Source organism: Tenrec ecaudatus, chromosome 11, assembly GCF_050624435.1.
Source record: "Tenrec ecaudatus isolate mTenEca1 chromosome 11, mTenEca1.hap1, whole genome shotgun sequence".
Classification (NCBI taxonomy): domain Eukaryota; kingdom Metazoa; phylum Chordata; class Mammalia; order Afrosoricida; family Tenrecidae; genus Tenrec; species Tenrec ecaudatus.
This window is the reverse complement of record NC_134540.1, coordinates 2,842,796-2,855,644: the sequence shown is the minus strand read 5'-3', so window position 1 is coordinate 2,855,644 and position 12,849 is coordinate 2,842,796. Positions and strand designations below refer to the sequence as shown.

At 55.8% G+C, this 12,849-nt stretch overlaps 1 protein-coding gene across 4 annotated transcripts in view; it reads left to right on the top strand.

The window, feature by feature from the left end:
- Window positions 1–12,849, top strand: part of FRY (FRY microtubule binding protein) — a 247,779-nt gene that overhangs the window by 140,113 nt on the left and 94,817 nt on the right. For 3 of the 4 annotated variants that reach the window (XM_075562769.1, XM_075562768.1, XM_075562772.1), the window contains exons 18-22: window positions 4,584–4,842; window positions 7,073–7,255; window positions 10,258–10,344; window positions 11,320–11,579; window positions 12,467–12,656. In XM_075562769.1, the coding sequence (XP_075418884.1) occupies window positions 4,584–4,842; window positions 7,073–7,255; window positions 10,258–10,344; window positions 11,320–11,579; window positions 12,467–12,656 (979 nt within the window). The remainder of the gene's footprint in view (window positions 1–4,583; window positions 4,843–7,072; window positions 7,256–10,257; window positions 10,345–11,319; window positions 11,580–12,466; window positions 12,657–12,849) is intronic. The other variant, XM_075562770.1, reaches the window with a different exon arrangement.

The following is a 12,849-nucleotide window of genomic DNA, read 5'->3' as shown; positions in this document are numbered from 1 at the left end:
GGACACTCTTAAAGGCATCGAGTCAATTCCAACTCGTAGCCACCCTGCAGGAGCGCCCCACTGCCCCATGGGGCTTCCGAGGCGGGCATGCGCACAGGAGCGGACAGCCTCATCTTTCTCCCACACAGCGGCCATTGGGTCTCTACTGCTCACTGCGCCATGAGGGCTCCTTCAGCCCAAGCTGGGGCCTCTTAACGGTAGTAGTTACATACACATCAGGCTGTGATCCCCAAGGACAGCAGTTCAAAACCACCAGCCAGTCCTTGGGAGACACTCACGGGGCCGTTCTGCCCTGTCCCATAGGGTTGCTGAGTCGGCACCGACTCGATGGCAGGGAGCTTGGCTGGGGTTTGGTGTTCACAACCGCAGCTGTTGTTGTGTGCTCTTGGGGGAGGGAGGGGATTTCAATTCGGTCCCAAGTGGCAGTAAGTCTGGATTCCCAGCTTCCCGGGAGCTGAGTGCCAGGTGGGTGAGGACCGCAGTGTGCGTGGCTTCCTCTCTCCACCAAGCCCCTGGGTGCTTTCAACGACTCACCTTTGGGTTAGCAACTGGATGCTTACCTGTTACCCTGCCAGGGCTAATTTGCCACGATTCTGTGTCAGAAACCCTTGTCTGCCCCATCCAGTGGCGCCAGCCTCCGTAGACCACCATGCCGGAGCATGCCAGGAGGGAATTCTGCGGGACAAGGCTGGAATGAGACGGCTATTCAGGGCCGGGGAGGGTTTGTTGTGGTGTCCGTTCCTATGAATCCCAAAGCAGTGGGTGCGGTTTTCATGAGGGAAAGGAACAAATAAATAGTTCTTGAGAGCTCAAGTCTGCAGGAGAGATGCAGAAAGTGACTGGAATTGTGTGTGTGTGTGTGTGTGTGTGTGTGTGTGTGTGTGTGTGTATGTGTGTGTGTGTGTGTGATGTGAAGGAAACCAGAGGCCTGTCCCCTCAGGAGGATGCAGAACTGGAACCAAGGCAGCAAGTGTGACTTCCAAGTCACTGCCCCGCAGTGCCCACACTTTGGGGTGCAAGCCTCCCTGGAACAAGATGGGCTTACCTCCTTCTTTGAGCGCCCTGGAGGCTGCATTCTTCCACCAATGGGGGGTCCATGGCAGCCCTGACGAGAGCAAGTGCACCCCTTTCCTGAGAGCGCATGTGCACCCCGAGTCTCCGCAGCCAGTGGTCTCATTCTCTCCAGCGCTGTCATCACGGGATTGACAATGCAAGTCACGTCTGCACGGGGCTCCCCTCCTTCCGACCCAGACAGGTTTGAATGATCACATTCCCAGACTTTCCCCCTTTGGAGGATCAGCTGAGCCTCCACCCCCACAGCCTTCCTCCTGTCTCTTCACACTCAGAAGTGTTGGTCGGTCAGTCCCGACTCGCAGTGCCCCTGCCCCGTAGGGTTGTCCCCCTGGGCTGTCCGATTGCTGCCCCGGGAACCCTCTGGGGACATTTTCACGGACTCTTCAGTGCTTTAGACTACTTCCTTGGGAAACTCGTCCCTGACGAAGTAGCATAGATCTTCCATCCTGGGCATCTTTGTAGAACTCTGCTTGGTAACACACCTTCCCTGGCTGGCTGTGAATCTGCCCCTGAAAGGGCTTTGGCCTGACTCCCCAGGACTGTGAACCCAACTTGGGACCAGGATCCCGACTCCAAGGTCTCATTGTCACTGAGCACCTGGGTGGGTCCCTCAGCTTCCCTGATACTCAGGTTTCTCAGCCTTGAAAGCAGGACTGATTTATTTTATTAACAGAGAGAGAGAAAATTAATATGCTCCCCCCCCAAATAAACAATACTTAATGCCCTCCAGTTGATTGCAGCTGGTAGCCCCCCCCCCCCCGCCATTATAAGCTACCTGAGGTTGTCAAACTTTGTGGGAACAGATAACCTCATCTTTCTCCCAAGGAGTAGCTCTTGGATTTGAACTGCCGACCTGCAGTTAGCCCAGCGCCTAACACACAGTGCCACCAGGGCTTCCCCATCTGACTCCAGGAATGCCGAGTCATTGCTGTCGAGTCCCTTTCAACACGTGGCATCCCAACTGACTATAGAGGGATGCTGCTCCGTAGGGCATCTTAGGGAGCACGCTGCCAGGTCTTCCTCCCACAGGGCCGCTGGGTGGGATTGAACCTCCAATCTTCCAGTCAGCAGCCAAGTGTTTAACCAGCATAGCCTCACTGGGCCTCTTTACAGTTACCTCAAAACCGCTGCCATCAAGTCAGTACTAATGCACAGCAACCTGTAGGGTGGAATAGAACTCTGCCAAAGGGCCTGCCAGACTGTACAGTGTCACAGGATCAGGCAGCCTCCTCTTTCTCCCCCCAAGTGGCTAGTGGGTTTGAACCGCCAACCTTGCAGTTAGCAGCCCAACGCTTACCCCACTAGGCCACCAGGACTCGTTGCAGTCACAGTGACTATCTCATATTAGCAGGCAGGGTCAGAGGCTTAGAGGGCTGCAGTCAAGGGTGCAGAGCAGACTGTCAGTTTCACATTCAGAAATTCCCACACATTTTGTTTCAACTCTGCCGTTGCCGTCCCTCCAGTGTGCCATCCTTTACCCCACCTCCTGCCTGTGGTTCCTACTGTCCTGTTCCTCCTCCTCCTCTCCTGACCCTCTGAACCTTACCCCTGAGAAAAGGCTGCCTCTGATCTTCGGTGCCTGGTGACACTAACACTGGGGTGACCAGTCCAGACGCAGAGTGAACCAGGGCCATAGTTAGGGTGGGGCGGGGGCCGCCAGTCTCTCACCCACAGTATGACCGATGACCTTTCATGAGTTTGGGTTTTCTTCCAGTCTGTCCAGGACACTGTAATGCGATCTGCCCAGCCATTGGTGGTGTTTGCTGGGCACCATCTAGCTCTGCTGGTCTCGGGTGATAGACGGGCGTTTGCAGGCGGGTCACCCGTGAGTCCTCTCTCCCTTCAAATGTTCTTCGCTCTTCTTTCCTCTGGTTGGGGAGAGGCCAGTTGTCGCCCCTTAAACTAACTACTGCTCGTGAGCGTTGAAGACCCCAGTCACGGCTCACCCAAGGCGAATATTGAGCATGATCTTGGTGGACTGTGTTTTGCCAGTGGTCCTCACATCCCCCAAGACGAGGAAAAGTAGGACTAATTTAGACGTCAGTGAGTGTGTATCAGAAAGTGTTCAGCAAGGGTACTCTTCAAACCTCACATCAAAGCTGACCCCTGAAAGTGTGTGTGTTTGGGGGGGGGTACCCTACAAACTCACTGCTACTGAGTTGATGGCAACTCAATTCATAGCGACCCAATAAGACAGGTGGGAGAACTGCCCTTGTGGGTTACCTAGAGTGTAGCTCTTTATGGGAGTAGAAAGCCTTTTCTCCCTGAAGTCGTCTTCCAGCAACACACACACTAAAACCTGTTCCACTGAGAAAGTTATCCTTACGATTTGCACCTTAATTTTTTAAATGAAATAAGGACAGAAAGGTCAACAGTTAACCCTAAAGCTCAGGTGAGACACGTGGAGGGCCGTCTGTTTACATTAAGGAACCCTGATGTGCTGTAGCCATCAGGTTATAACCACTGGACTTTAACATCAAGGTAAGGGGTTCAAACCCCTAAGTCACCCTGAGGGAGGAAGGTGAGGCTGACCCTCAGAGCCCTGCACAGGGTCCCTGTGAGTCAGGACCACTCAGTGGCAGTGGGTGGGGTTGGCTGTTACAGTTAAAGGAATGGGGGTGAAAAGCTGACGCAGAAATTGTGGGAATATTGACACATGCAAAGGATGTCCCTAACATTACTCAATATTTGAAGTTTAGAAGAATTCATACATCACTAAATGCAATCTGGGATCCTGGATTGTATTCTGCTACACCTTCCACCCCACCACCACCCCAGAAAGGAAAGACATTTGGGGAGATTGGGATGAAGTTGATCGTTTAGTTAATAGTGCTGTAAACGCCCCCCCCCAAAAGCGAACTCACCACCATGAAGTTGAAGCCAACTCAGTGCGACCCCTTACCAAGTTTCCAAAGCCATTCGTCTTTTCAGGAACAGGAAGCCTCGTCTTGCTCCTGGGGAGCGGCTAGTGTGTTTGAACCACTCACCTTGCGGTTAGCAGCCCAGGGCTTACCAGACAGCGTGACATAGCAGTGATCATTTTGGCAAGTGTGCTGTCGCTGCCCGAGACGTTCACATTAAGGATGGCTTGGAGTGGCGGCTAGAGGAACTCTGTATAATCTTTGCACCTTCTAAGTGAATTAGTACATTTTCCACCTTTTTTGGTATAAATCATGTATGCAGCATAAAACACGCGAAGCCCATGTTCCAGACAGGACCCCTGGCAGTGCAGCAACGAAGCACTCACCTGCTCACAGAAAGCGAGTGGCTCACTCCACCAGCGGTGGGTTGGCAATCTATAGAGATGGCAGCTCAGGAGCCCCTGGGGCAAGTGTCCTGTGTCCTACAGGGCACCGGGTGCTGGAGTGGACTCGTTGGCACCCACAGCCGCAGCGTGTTTGTTCCAGGTACCAGTCGAAACGGCGAGCTCTGCCTGTCGCACAGTGGGCCGGGAGGGAGGGCAGGGCGTCCACCCCTCACGTGACTGTCCGGCTTGCCTCCCTCCGCAGGCTCTCGATTCACATGGACGACGAGCTGCGGCACATCGCGCAGAACTCACTGCAGGGGCTGCTAGTCGACTTCCCAGACTGGAGGGAGGACGTGCTGTTTGGCTTCACCAACTTCCTGCTGCGGGAAGTGGGCGATACGCACCACGCGCTCCTCGACTCCTCCCTGCGGCTGCTGCTCCAGCTGCTCACCCAGTGGAAGCTCGTCACCCAGACACAAGGGAGGGCCTACGAGCAAGGGCGCCAGACCCGGAACCCAGAGGTGCTGGCTCAGTGCTACTGCCGCCCTTTCTCATGGGGTGGGAGGCTGCAAGCCCATTGCTTGTCTTGGCTGTGTTCTTGGGCCTGAGTTCTTGGGCCTGTCGGTGGCCTTCACTCAGCAGCTGTCCCTCCCCCACAGTACGCGTGTCTTTCTCTGTGCATCTTCTGCTGTTGATAACTCAGAGGTGATTAGGTTTAGGTATGACCTCAACTGTATTAAATTACTTTGGGGTGCATCACAGAGCACGATCACGATGTTACATTACAGAGTGATTGCATTGCATTGCTTCCCATTATGGAGGATGGTTACATTATTTCATATTACGATGCATCACATCCCATTATGGAGGATGGTTACATTATATCATATTACGATACATCACATCCCATTATGGAAGATCATTACACTGCATTCTCTCACATGATAGTACATTGCATTGCATCCCATTATGGAAGATCGTTATGTTACAACACATCACATTACGTTACATAATGTGATTGCCTCGCCTTGCATTGCTTTTCATTGCACCACGTTACTGAACATGAATGCGTTACACTGCGTCCCATTACATTACTCGACGCTGCGTCTCAGAGCGTGGTTATGTTGCGTGGCAGCAGTGGCATGACTCCGCCTTATGGAAGGTGGTTGCATTGTCTTGCTGTGCACTTCAGAACGTGCTTACATTTCACGATGGAAGACCATTGTGTTCCATTGCCTGACATGCGCGGTGCCGTGCTTAGGGCTCAGCACTTGCTCTGGAGACACAGTGGGTCCATAGAGCAGTTTTGACACATTCCTCATTAGCATCTAATTCTACTTCTGATGTAACCACTGCCACTGAGTCCATTCCAACTCATAGGGACCCTTTATCCCCCTCCAAAAAAAAATTTCACTGCCATACAGTCAATTCCAACTCATAACGACCGTGCAGGACAGGGTAGAGGTGCCCCTGACGTTTCCGAGACTGTAACTCTAGGAGAAGAAGGCCTCCTCTTTCTCCTGAGGAGCGGCTAGTGGTTTCGAATTGACCTGTGGTTAGCAGCCCAACACGTAGCCCCTGCCCCAGAAGCACCCATAGGCTGTGCCTATTGTGAGGCTGGTGCAGGACCTGCTAGTGTTCGGTTCTGTTGCACACAGGGTCACTACGAGCCTGAAGCAGCTTGATGGCGCCTAACAAGCCCCTCCCCACGTGTTGTGTGACATGCTTAATGTTGCAGACTCGTAGCATGGAACACCACCCAGGCCTGCTCCAGCCTCACACTAGTTGCTCTGCTTGAGCACCTTGGTGCAGCCACTGTGTCCACCAGTCTCAGGGTCTTCCTCCTCCACTGACCCTCCACTTTAGGACCCATCATATACATGCATGGTCAGAGACCGAGATTAGAATCCAACCCGCAAGGAGTCAAGCAAATCTGAATGGAAATGTTTGCAAATGCAAGGAGGCCTGATGGCACCTGCAATAAGTCATGGCTGCTAACGAAAAGGTCGCCATTCAAACCCACCCAACAGCTTCATGAGAGAGAGATCTGGTCATCTGCTCCTAGAAAGATGACAGCCTGGGAAATACCGTGGGGCAGCTCCACTGTGTCACATGGGATCCAGTCTGCCACATGGGATCTTCTCACATAAGATCCACTCTGTTGTATGGAACGCATTCTGTCACGTGCAATCCACACTGTCACATGCAATTCACATGATCACCCGGGATCTACTCTCCCATGGAATCCACTCTGTTGCATGGAACACACTCTGCCACATGGGATCCACTCTGCCCCCATGGGATCTACTCTGTCCCATGGGAACTACCAATAATAACAAAATTAAATTCAATTATATCCAGCAGCCCAAGTGAAAGAATAAGCCAGTGAAACAGGTGAAGGTCCACGGCACGTACAGGGCCATCTCGAACCGTGTGAGATGGGAGTGGCAGCGGTGCTACACAGGTAGCCTTTGAAGTGTATTCTTTCTCAGAGGAGGCTACAGACAGGCTGGTGTTCCAAAGCTACAGCGCGTTGACTTGGGGAGTGGGGGAAGAGGGGGACAAGCTGAAAAGAAAGGAGTCCTGGCTAGTTCTTTGGCACGAATGAATTCGGAGACACGCATGGCTTCGTTCATGGCAGCAGGACAAGGCCGCACGGAGCACGGGACGCTGAGAGGTCCCTGGCGGAGCGTTTGTGTCCTGCATCGCGTACCGTTTTCTCACCCTGGGTGCCCCTCTGCCCCTCCACAGCCGATGGCCAATGGATGCAGCCAGAGACCACAGACAGAGCGTGGCCCCCACTGCAGCGTGCTGCACGCCGTGGAAGGCTTCGCCTTGGTCCTGCTCTGCAGTTTCCAGGTGGCCACCCGCAAGCTGTCCGTGCTGATCCTCAAGGAAGTCCGAGCCTTGTTCCTGGTCCTGGGGCAGCCTGAGGTACGACCTCCCTCAAAACCGCTGGCCCCCCTCCTGCCCACAGCTCTCAGGTTCCATGAGTCCTGCCAGGACACATTGCCCATCCAGCGGCTAATAGACCAGTGGTTCAAACCCAGTGGGACAGCTGGGCCCCACCACATGGCAGTACTGGGAGTCAAACTGACTCGACAGCTCCTGAGTACAACTGCGCTTTCTCCCGTACTCTCTGTTACACAGGGTGCCAGCCGCTCGGCCCAGGGGCCTTGCTGGGATTTTAGTTACGAAACGTGACCCGTGAGGTTCTAGAGCTAGTCCTGTATTCTGAGACCGGGAGGAAAAACTGGCTCTCGGTCCTCAGCGAGGTGGCACTGCGCTCAGGAAGTGAAGAGTTTGGAGAGCCGGGTTGGCACAGTCATTTCCTCTCGTGGCGTTTGGCATGTGGGCAATGAATGGGGCATGGTTTGTTCAGACTGGAAAGGAAACCTGGAGGGATGATGCCTCCCACTTCCCAGGATCCAGGTCCCAGCACCCTGACTGTGGGGACAGTTGTTTACATCTCTGACGGCTACATGGAAACCCGTCCCACTGAGATGGGGACCGTGATGGGCTCCGTCCGACCCCCTCAGACACTTGGTCAGATGGCAGGGAAAGGGCTGTAGGTCTCACACACCTCTGGAAGAACCAGGCGCTGTGTCTTGTGTGGATGACCTGGTCAAGATCCAAGGAGATCCCCAGGCCTGATGCAACCTGCACTAAACATGTGTCAGCCATCACAGTCCTTCCCACCCCTCAGGTGGCTTCCTGGTGACCTCAGGACCACACTGCTGGCATCTGGTCAACCAGATGTCTGAGACGATGCTTAAAAAACTCTTCAATTCTTGAGCACAGCGCCACCTCGCAGCAGTGATTTCTGTGAACGCCCCTCCAGTCTCTGATGACACCAGCAATGATAATTAATAACAACATCAACAGCCCCCTGTGTGCCCAGCACTGTGCCAACTGCCTTTTACATAGGCGCTCTCGTGGCGCTGCCAGGTAGGCGCTGGGCTGCCAACCACAAGGTGGACAGTTCACACCCACCAGCCACTCCTCATGAGAAAAATGAGGCTGCCCGCGCCCATGAAGAGCCACAGCCTGGGGAGCCCGCAGGGCAGCTCCTCCCCGTCCTGGACTCCACTCGAAGGCTTGGTTTCAGTAGCTGAGACCTGTAGTTGCTGCTTGTGTTGACTTAGAAGCCCCGGTGGCGGAATGGTGACACGCTGGGCTGCTAACCTCGAGGTCGCCAGTTCAAAACCACCAGCTGCCCTGAGGGGAAGCGACGAGGCTGTCTGCTCCCGTAAAGAGGGACAGCCTCAGAGACTCCTGGGGGCGGCTCTACCCTGTCCTGCAGGGGCGCTTGGTGTTGGCGTGGGCTCAGCGGCAGGGAGTAAGCTGTGTGGAGTCTGTCTGACTCGAAGCGCCCGTGTGGCAGGGCGGGGCTGCTTCACGGGGTTTTCTAGGCTGCCATCTGTATGCAAGCTGATGTGCCACCTGGGCTCCTTTTAACTAAAGAGTCTGGGCTGATCTCCTCCCGGTCCTGAGACAGGGGTGAACTATCTGACCCCAAGCAGCAGTTAGCAGGTGACGGAGCCAGGATGGGAGCCATGGTAGGCACCCTTCCCTACAGTCCTGTACTCTTCCTGCCCCGCCACCCACCCAGGCGGGTCTCCTCCAGCAGCCCTCTCAGTGACACGGTGACTCTCCCACCCTCCCCCGCGGGCAGATCACAGTGGCACGGAGCGGCCTAGAAAGAGGCCTGGCAGCCGGTGAAGCCCTGTGGGTCGGGACAGTGCAGGCCCGCTGTGCCTGGGCCACCAGCAGCTAAGATCAGCGCCTCCCTCCCAAGAGGCTCTGCCTCCGTGAGGCTTCTCGGGAAGCAGAGTGGAGTCTGCCCCCTTCTCTTCAACCCATTCAGGATGGCAAAACCCAAGCCAGCCCCCTGCCGCCTAGCCCAGAGGTCAGCAAACTGTTGAGTTAATCCTGTCCCTCACAGCAATTTAAAAAACAATTCGAGAGTCATAAATATATTTTCACAAACAAATGAAATCGCTGGGATCAGAATAATATCCTTTGAATGTTTCCATTTTACCTCAGGGCCACACGCACGTACGGAGAGAGCGCGTGGGTCCCCTCTCTAGCCGGTTCTCCCTCGCTGCGGTCCATTGGACAGAGTTCAGCTGCCCTGGGGTGGGCGGGGGGCTCAGAGCCTGTCCACTGTGACAGAAGCAAACTGCCTGCCTCTCTCTCCCGGGGCGGCAGATGTATTCAAACTATGCCCTCTCGGGTAGCTGCCCAAACCTGACCCCTGCTCCTGTTAAGCATGGTGCTCAATCTCTCACCACAGTGGTGACCCCCTACTGAGGGTCTCCCCGGGAGCAGGCAGCAGCATCCTTCTCCCCGGAGGCGGCTGCTGGGTTGGAACCACCGATCTTGCGGTGAGCAGCCCAACACTGGCCGGTTGGCGCCAAAGCCAGTGCATCTTCAGGGCGCAGGCGCTGCTCTGGGAGAAGCGTTCCCTGGAATGCGCCCTCTCTGGTGCGATTCCCAAAGCATGCCTCTTATCAAAGCGCCAGAGCCTGGTTTGATTTGGAACTGAAATTGACCCTCCGTGGGGGACTTCCTGGTTATCTCGGCCGGCCAGTGACTAAGTGTCTGACGGAGCCCAGTCTGGCCCGGCGTCCTGTCCTTAAACGGAGGGCCAGTGGGAGCACGTGGGTGGCTGGCGCCGTGGCTGGTGCTCAGATTGCCTGGGACAGCGGGGTCCTTATCTCACTAGGACATGTGAAACCTGAGCTCTAATTTTCCTCCTCGGGAACAGGACTGGACCAGCGAGTGGCAGGCCGTGGGGTCCCCTTTCTGCCCCCTTGGCGCCAGCTTTGCTGTGGGAAAAAGCTGAAGGCGCCCCTCAGATGTGGGGGTGGCGGGGGCACCCGTTTCCCACGGAGGGTCAGCATGTTGCATCTCCCCCCCACCCCCACCCCCAGGATGACGACAGGCCCATGATCGATGGGATGGACCAGCTGAGCCCCGCCATCCTGGAGAGCTTCGTCCACGTGGCCGTTTCCGACTCCGTAAGCGCACACGGCCCAGGCCTCCCCGAGAGAGGTGGGACAGGGAATGCCGGATGGGAGAGATTCCGATTGGCAAATGTCCCTGATGCTCGCAGGGACCAGAACCACTTTCCAGAGCCTCGCGGAGGGAGACCAATGCCCATTTCCCACAAACTCTGAGATACAGCCTGTCAGTGGCAGTTGTCTCCGGGATTCATCGAGTAGACGGGCCTGCCTTGTTTGATGCCCTTCTGCTGGCTTGGGGAGCTTGCTACAGAGAGCCATGGTGGTACAGTGGGTCAGGCATTGGGCTGTTCTCCCCAGAGTCGACAGTTCAAGCCTGCTGGCCGCTCTGTGGGATAAAGACAGGCTTTCTGCTCCCATACAGAGTCCCCGTGCACACAGCCCACAGAGGCAGGTCTACTCTGCCCCATGGGTTCTGTGGGAGTTGGCATGGACCGCTTGGTGGTGGGTCGCCTTGGGTTAGGGGTCTGTGCATGCTGCGGAAGCATGGGATGTTGGAGAACGGCCGACAGGATGCAAGGGTGCGAAGCAGGTAACAGTGCCCAGGGACCTGCTGGCCGCAGGGTAGCCACACAATCCCTCCATTTGTAAAATTTGAGTTGCTGGAGAGAGGTAATGTGGTAGAACAGGCCCTGAGCCAAACAGGATCTAGAGGACCCCTGATGGCAGAGTGGTTACACGTCGGGCTGCTAACCACAAGGTCAGCAGTTCGAAACCACCAACTGCTCCACAGGAGAAGAAAAGTCTTTCTACTCCCACAAAGGCAGCTCTGCTCGGGCCTATAGGGTCCTTATGAGTCAGCATCGCATGGACAGCAGGGGGTTGAATTTTGTCTGGTCAACACGGCGAGGCTCCCATGGGCTAGGGTCCCCCAGCACCCAGGCAAGCAGCCAAAGTGAGTGGGGGGAGGAGCCTGTGGAAGGAGACGGGGCCAGGTAGGCGGGACTCACCCGTGGCCTCTTGTGCCCACAGGCCACGATACCGCTGACCCACCACGTGGACCTGCAGTGGCTGGTGGAGTGGAACGCCGTCCTGGTCAACAGCCACTATGACGTGGAAAGCCCGTCGCACGTGTGGATCCTGGCGCAGTCGGTCAAAGACCCGTGGGTGCTGTGCCTCTTCAGCCTGCTGCGGCAGGAGAACCTGCCCAAGCACTGCCCCACCGCCCTGAGCTACGCCTGGCCCTATGCCTTCACCCGGCTCCAGTCCGTCATGCCCCTGGTGGACCCCAAGTAAGGGATCTTCCTTCCTCTTCTGAGCTGCTGGCAGCTCCCATTCGCCTGCATAAATTTGCACATCAGGCTACTAACCGCAGGGTCAGCAGTTTGAAACCACCAGCTGCTTCGTGGGAGAAAGACGAGGCTTTCTACTCCTGTAAAGAGTCTGAGTCTCAGAAACCCACAGGGCAGTTCTGTCCTGTCCCATGGGGTCACTAGGAGTCAGTATGAACTCGATAAGGATCCTGCAGTCTCCTAGTTTCCCCTGAAGGACCTAACAAGAAAGGCCTGGCAGTCCGCTCTGGGGGGCTGGGGTGGGTGTTAAGTCTCTGGAGAAGACCTGGAGGCACTCCTGGTTGGGCACTGGGCTGCAACCTGAAAGGTCAGCAATTCAAACCCACCAGCCAGTCCTTGGGTAGAAAGAGGAGGCTCTCTGCTTCCATAAAACTGACAGCCTCAGGGGACCCCTCAGGGGACCCACCAGGTGCCTGACTCAACTCCGTGGCAGTAGGTTTGGTTTGGGGAGAGCCACGGGGTGTGCACTTCCACTCTGACCTTTGTGGGAGCTTACAGGGTGCCCGTTGACGTGAAGGCAGCAAGGGACTGGTCGCTGGTGAACTTTCTGAAGCAGAATCGCCAGCATTGAGTGAAAGCGGCCAGAGACCTTCTCTAGAGCTACATATCTGCTCCTCGGTCACTGTACAGTCTCAGCCTCAATGGCAAAAGGGTGGACCCGAAAACTCCACCTGGCTGCCAGTCGGTCCAGCAAATGCCCGTTCATCAAGCCTGATGGAGAGTTCTCCTAGTCCACTGACCCATCCCACTAATGCTTATTTAATGGTGCCATTTAAATCCCGGGGGGTGGTACTTACCTTCAGTCCTGTGCCCCCCCTGTATCCCAGCAGCCCCATCAACGCCAAGAAAACCAGCAACGCCAGCAGCGGGGACAACTACGTCACCTTGTGGAGGAACTACCTCATGCTCTGCTTTGGGGTCGCCAAGCCCAGCATCATGAGCCCCGGTCACCTGCGCGCGTCCACTCCAGAAATCATGGCGACCACTCCCGACGGCACCGTGAGCTACGACAACAAGGTGAGAGGGCGCCTAAAGAGATGAGGCCTGGCGGGAAGGAGCACGCAGACTCCAGTTTTCTGCTAGTCCTCCGTCACACGTCTCCCCATTGCCTCACCAAGTCCACTGCCCTGCCCCGTCCATCCGTCCATCCGTCTGCCTTCCCCAGATCCAAGTAGGCAAAGTCCCAGGTGGCTTTGCAGAGTAGGCCTCT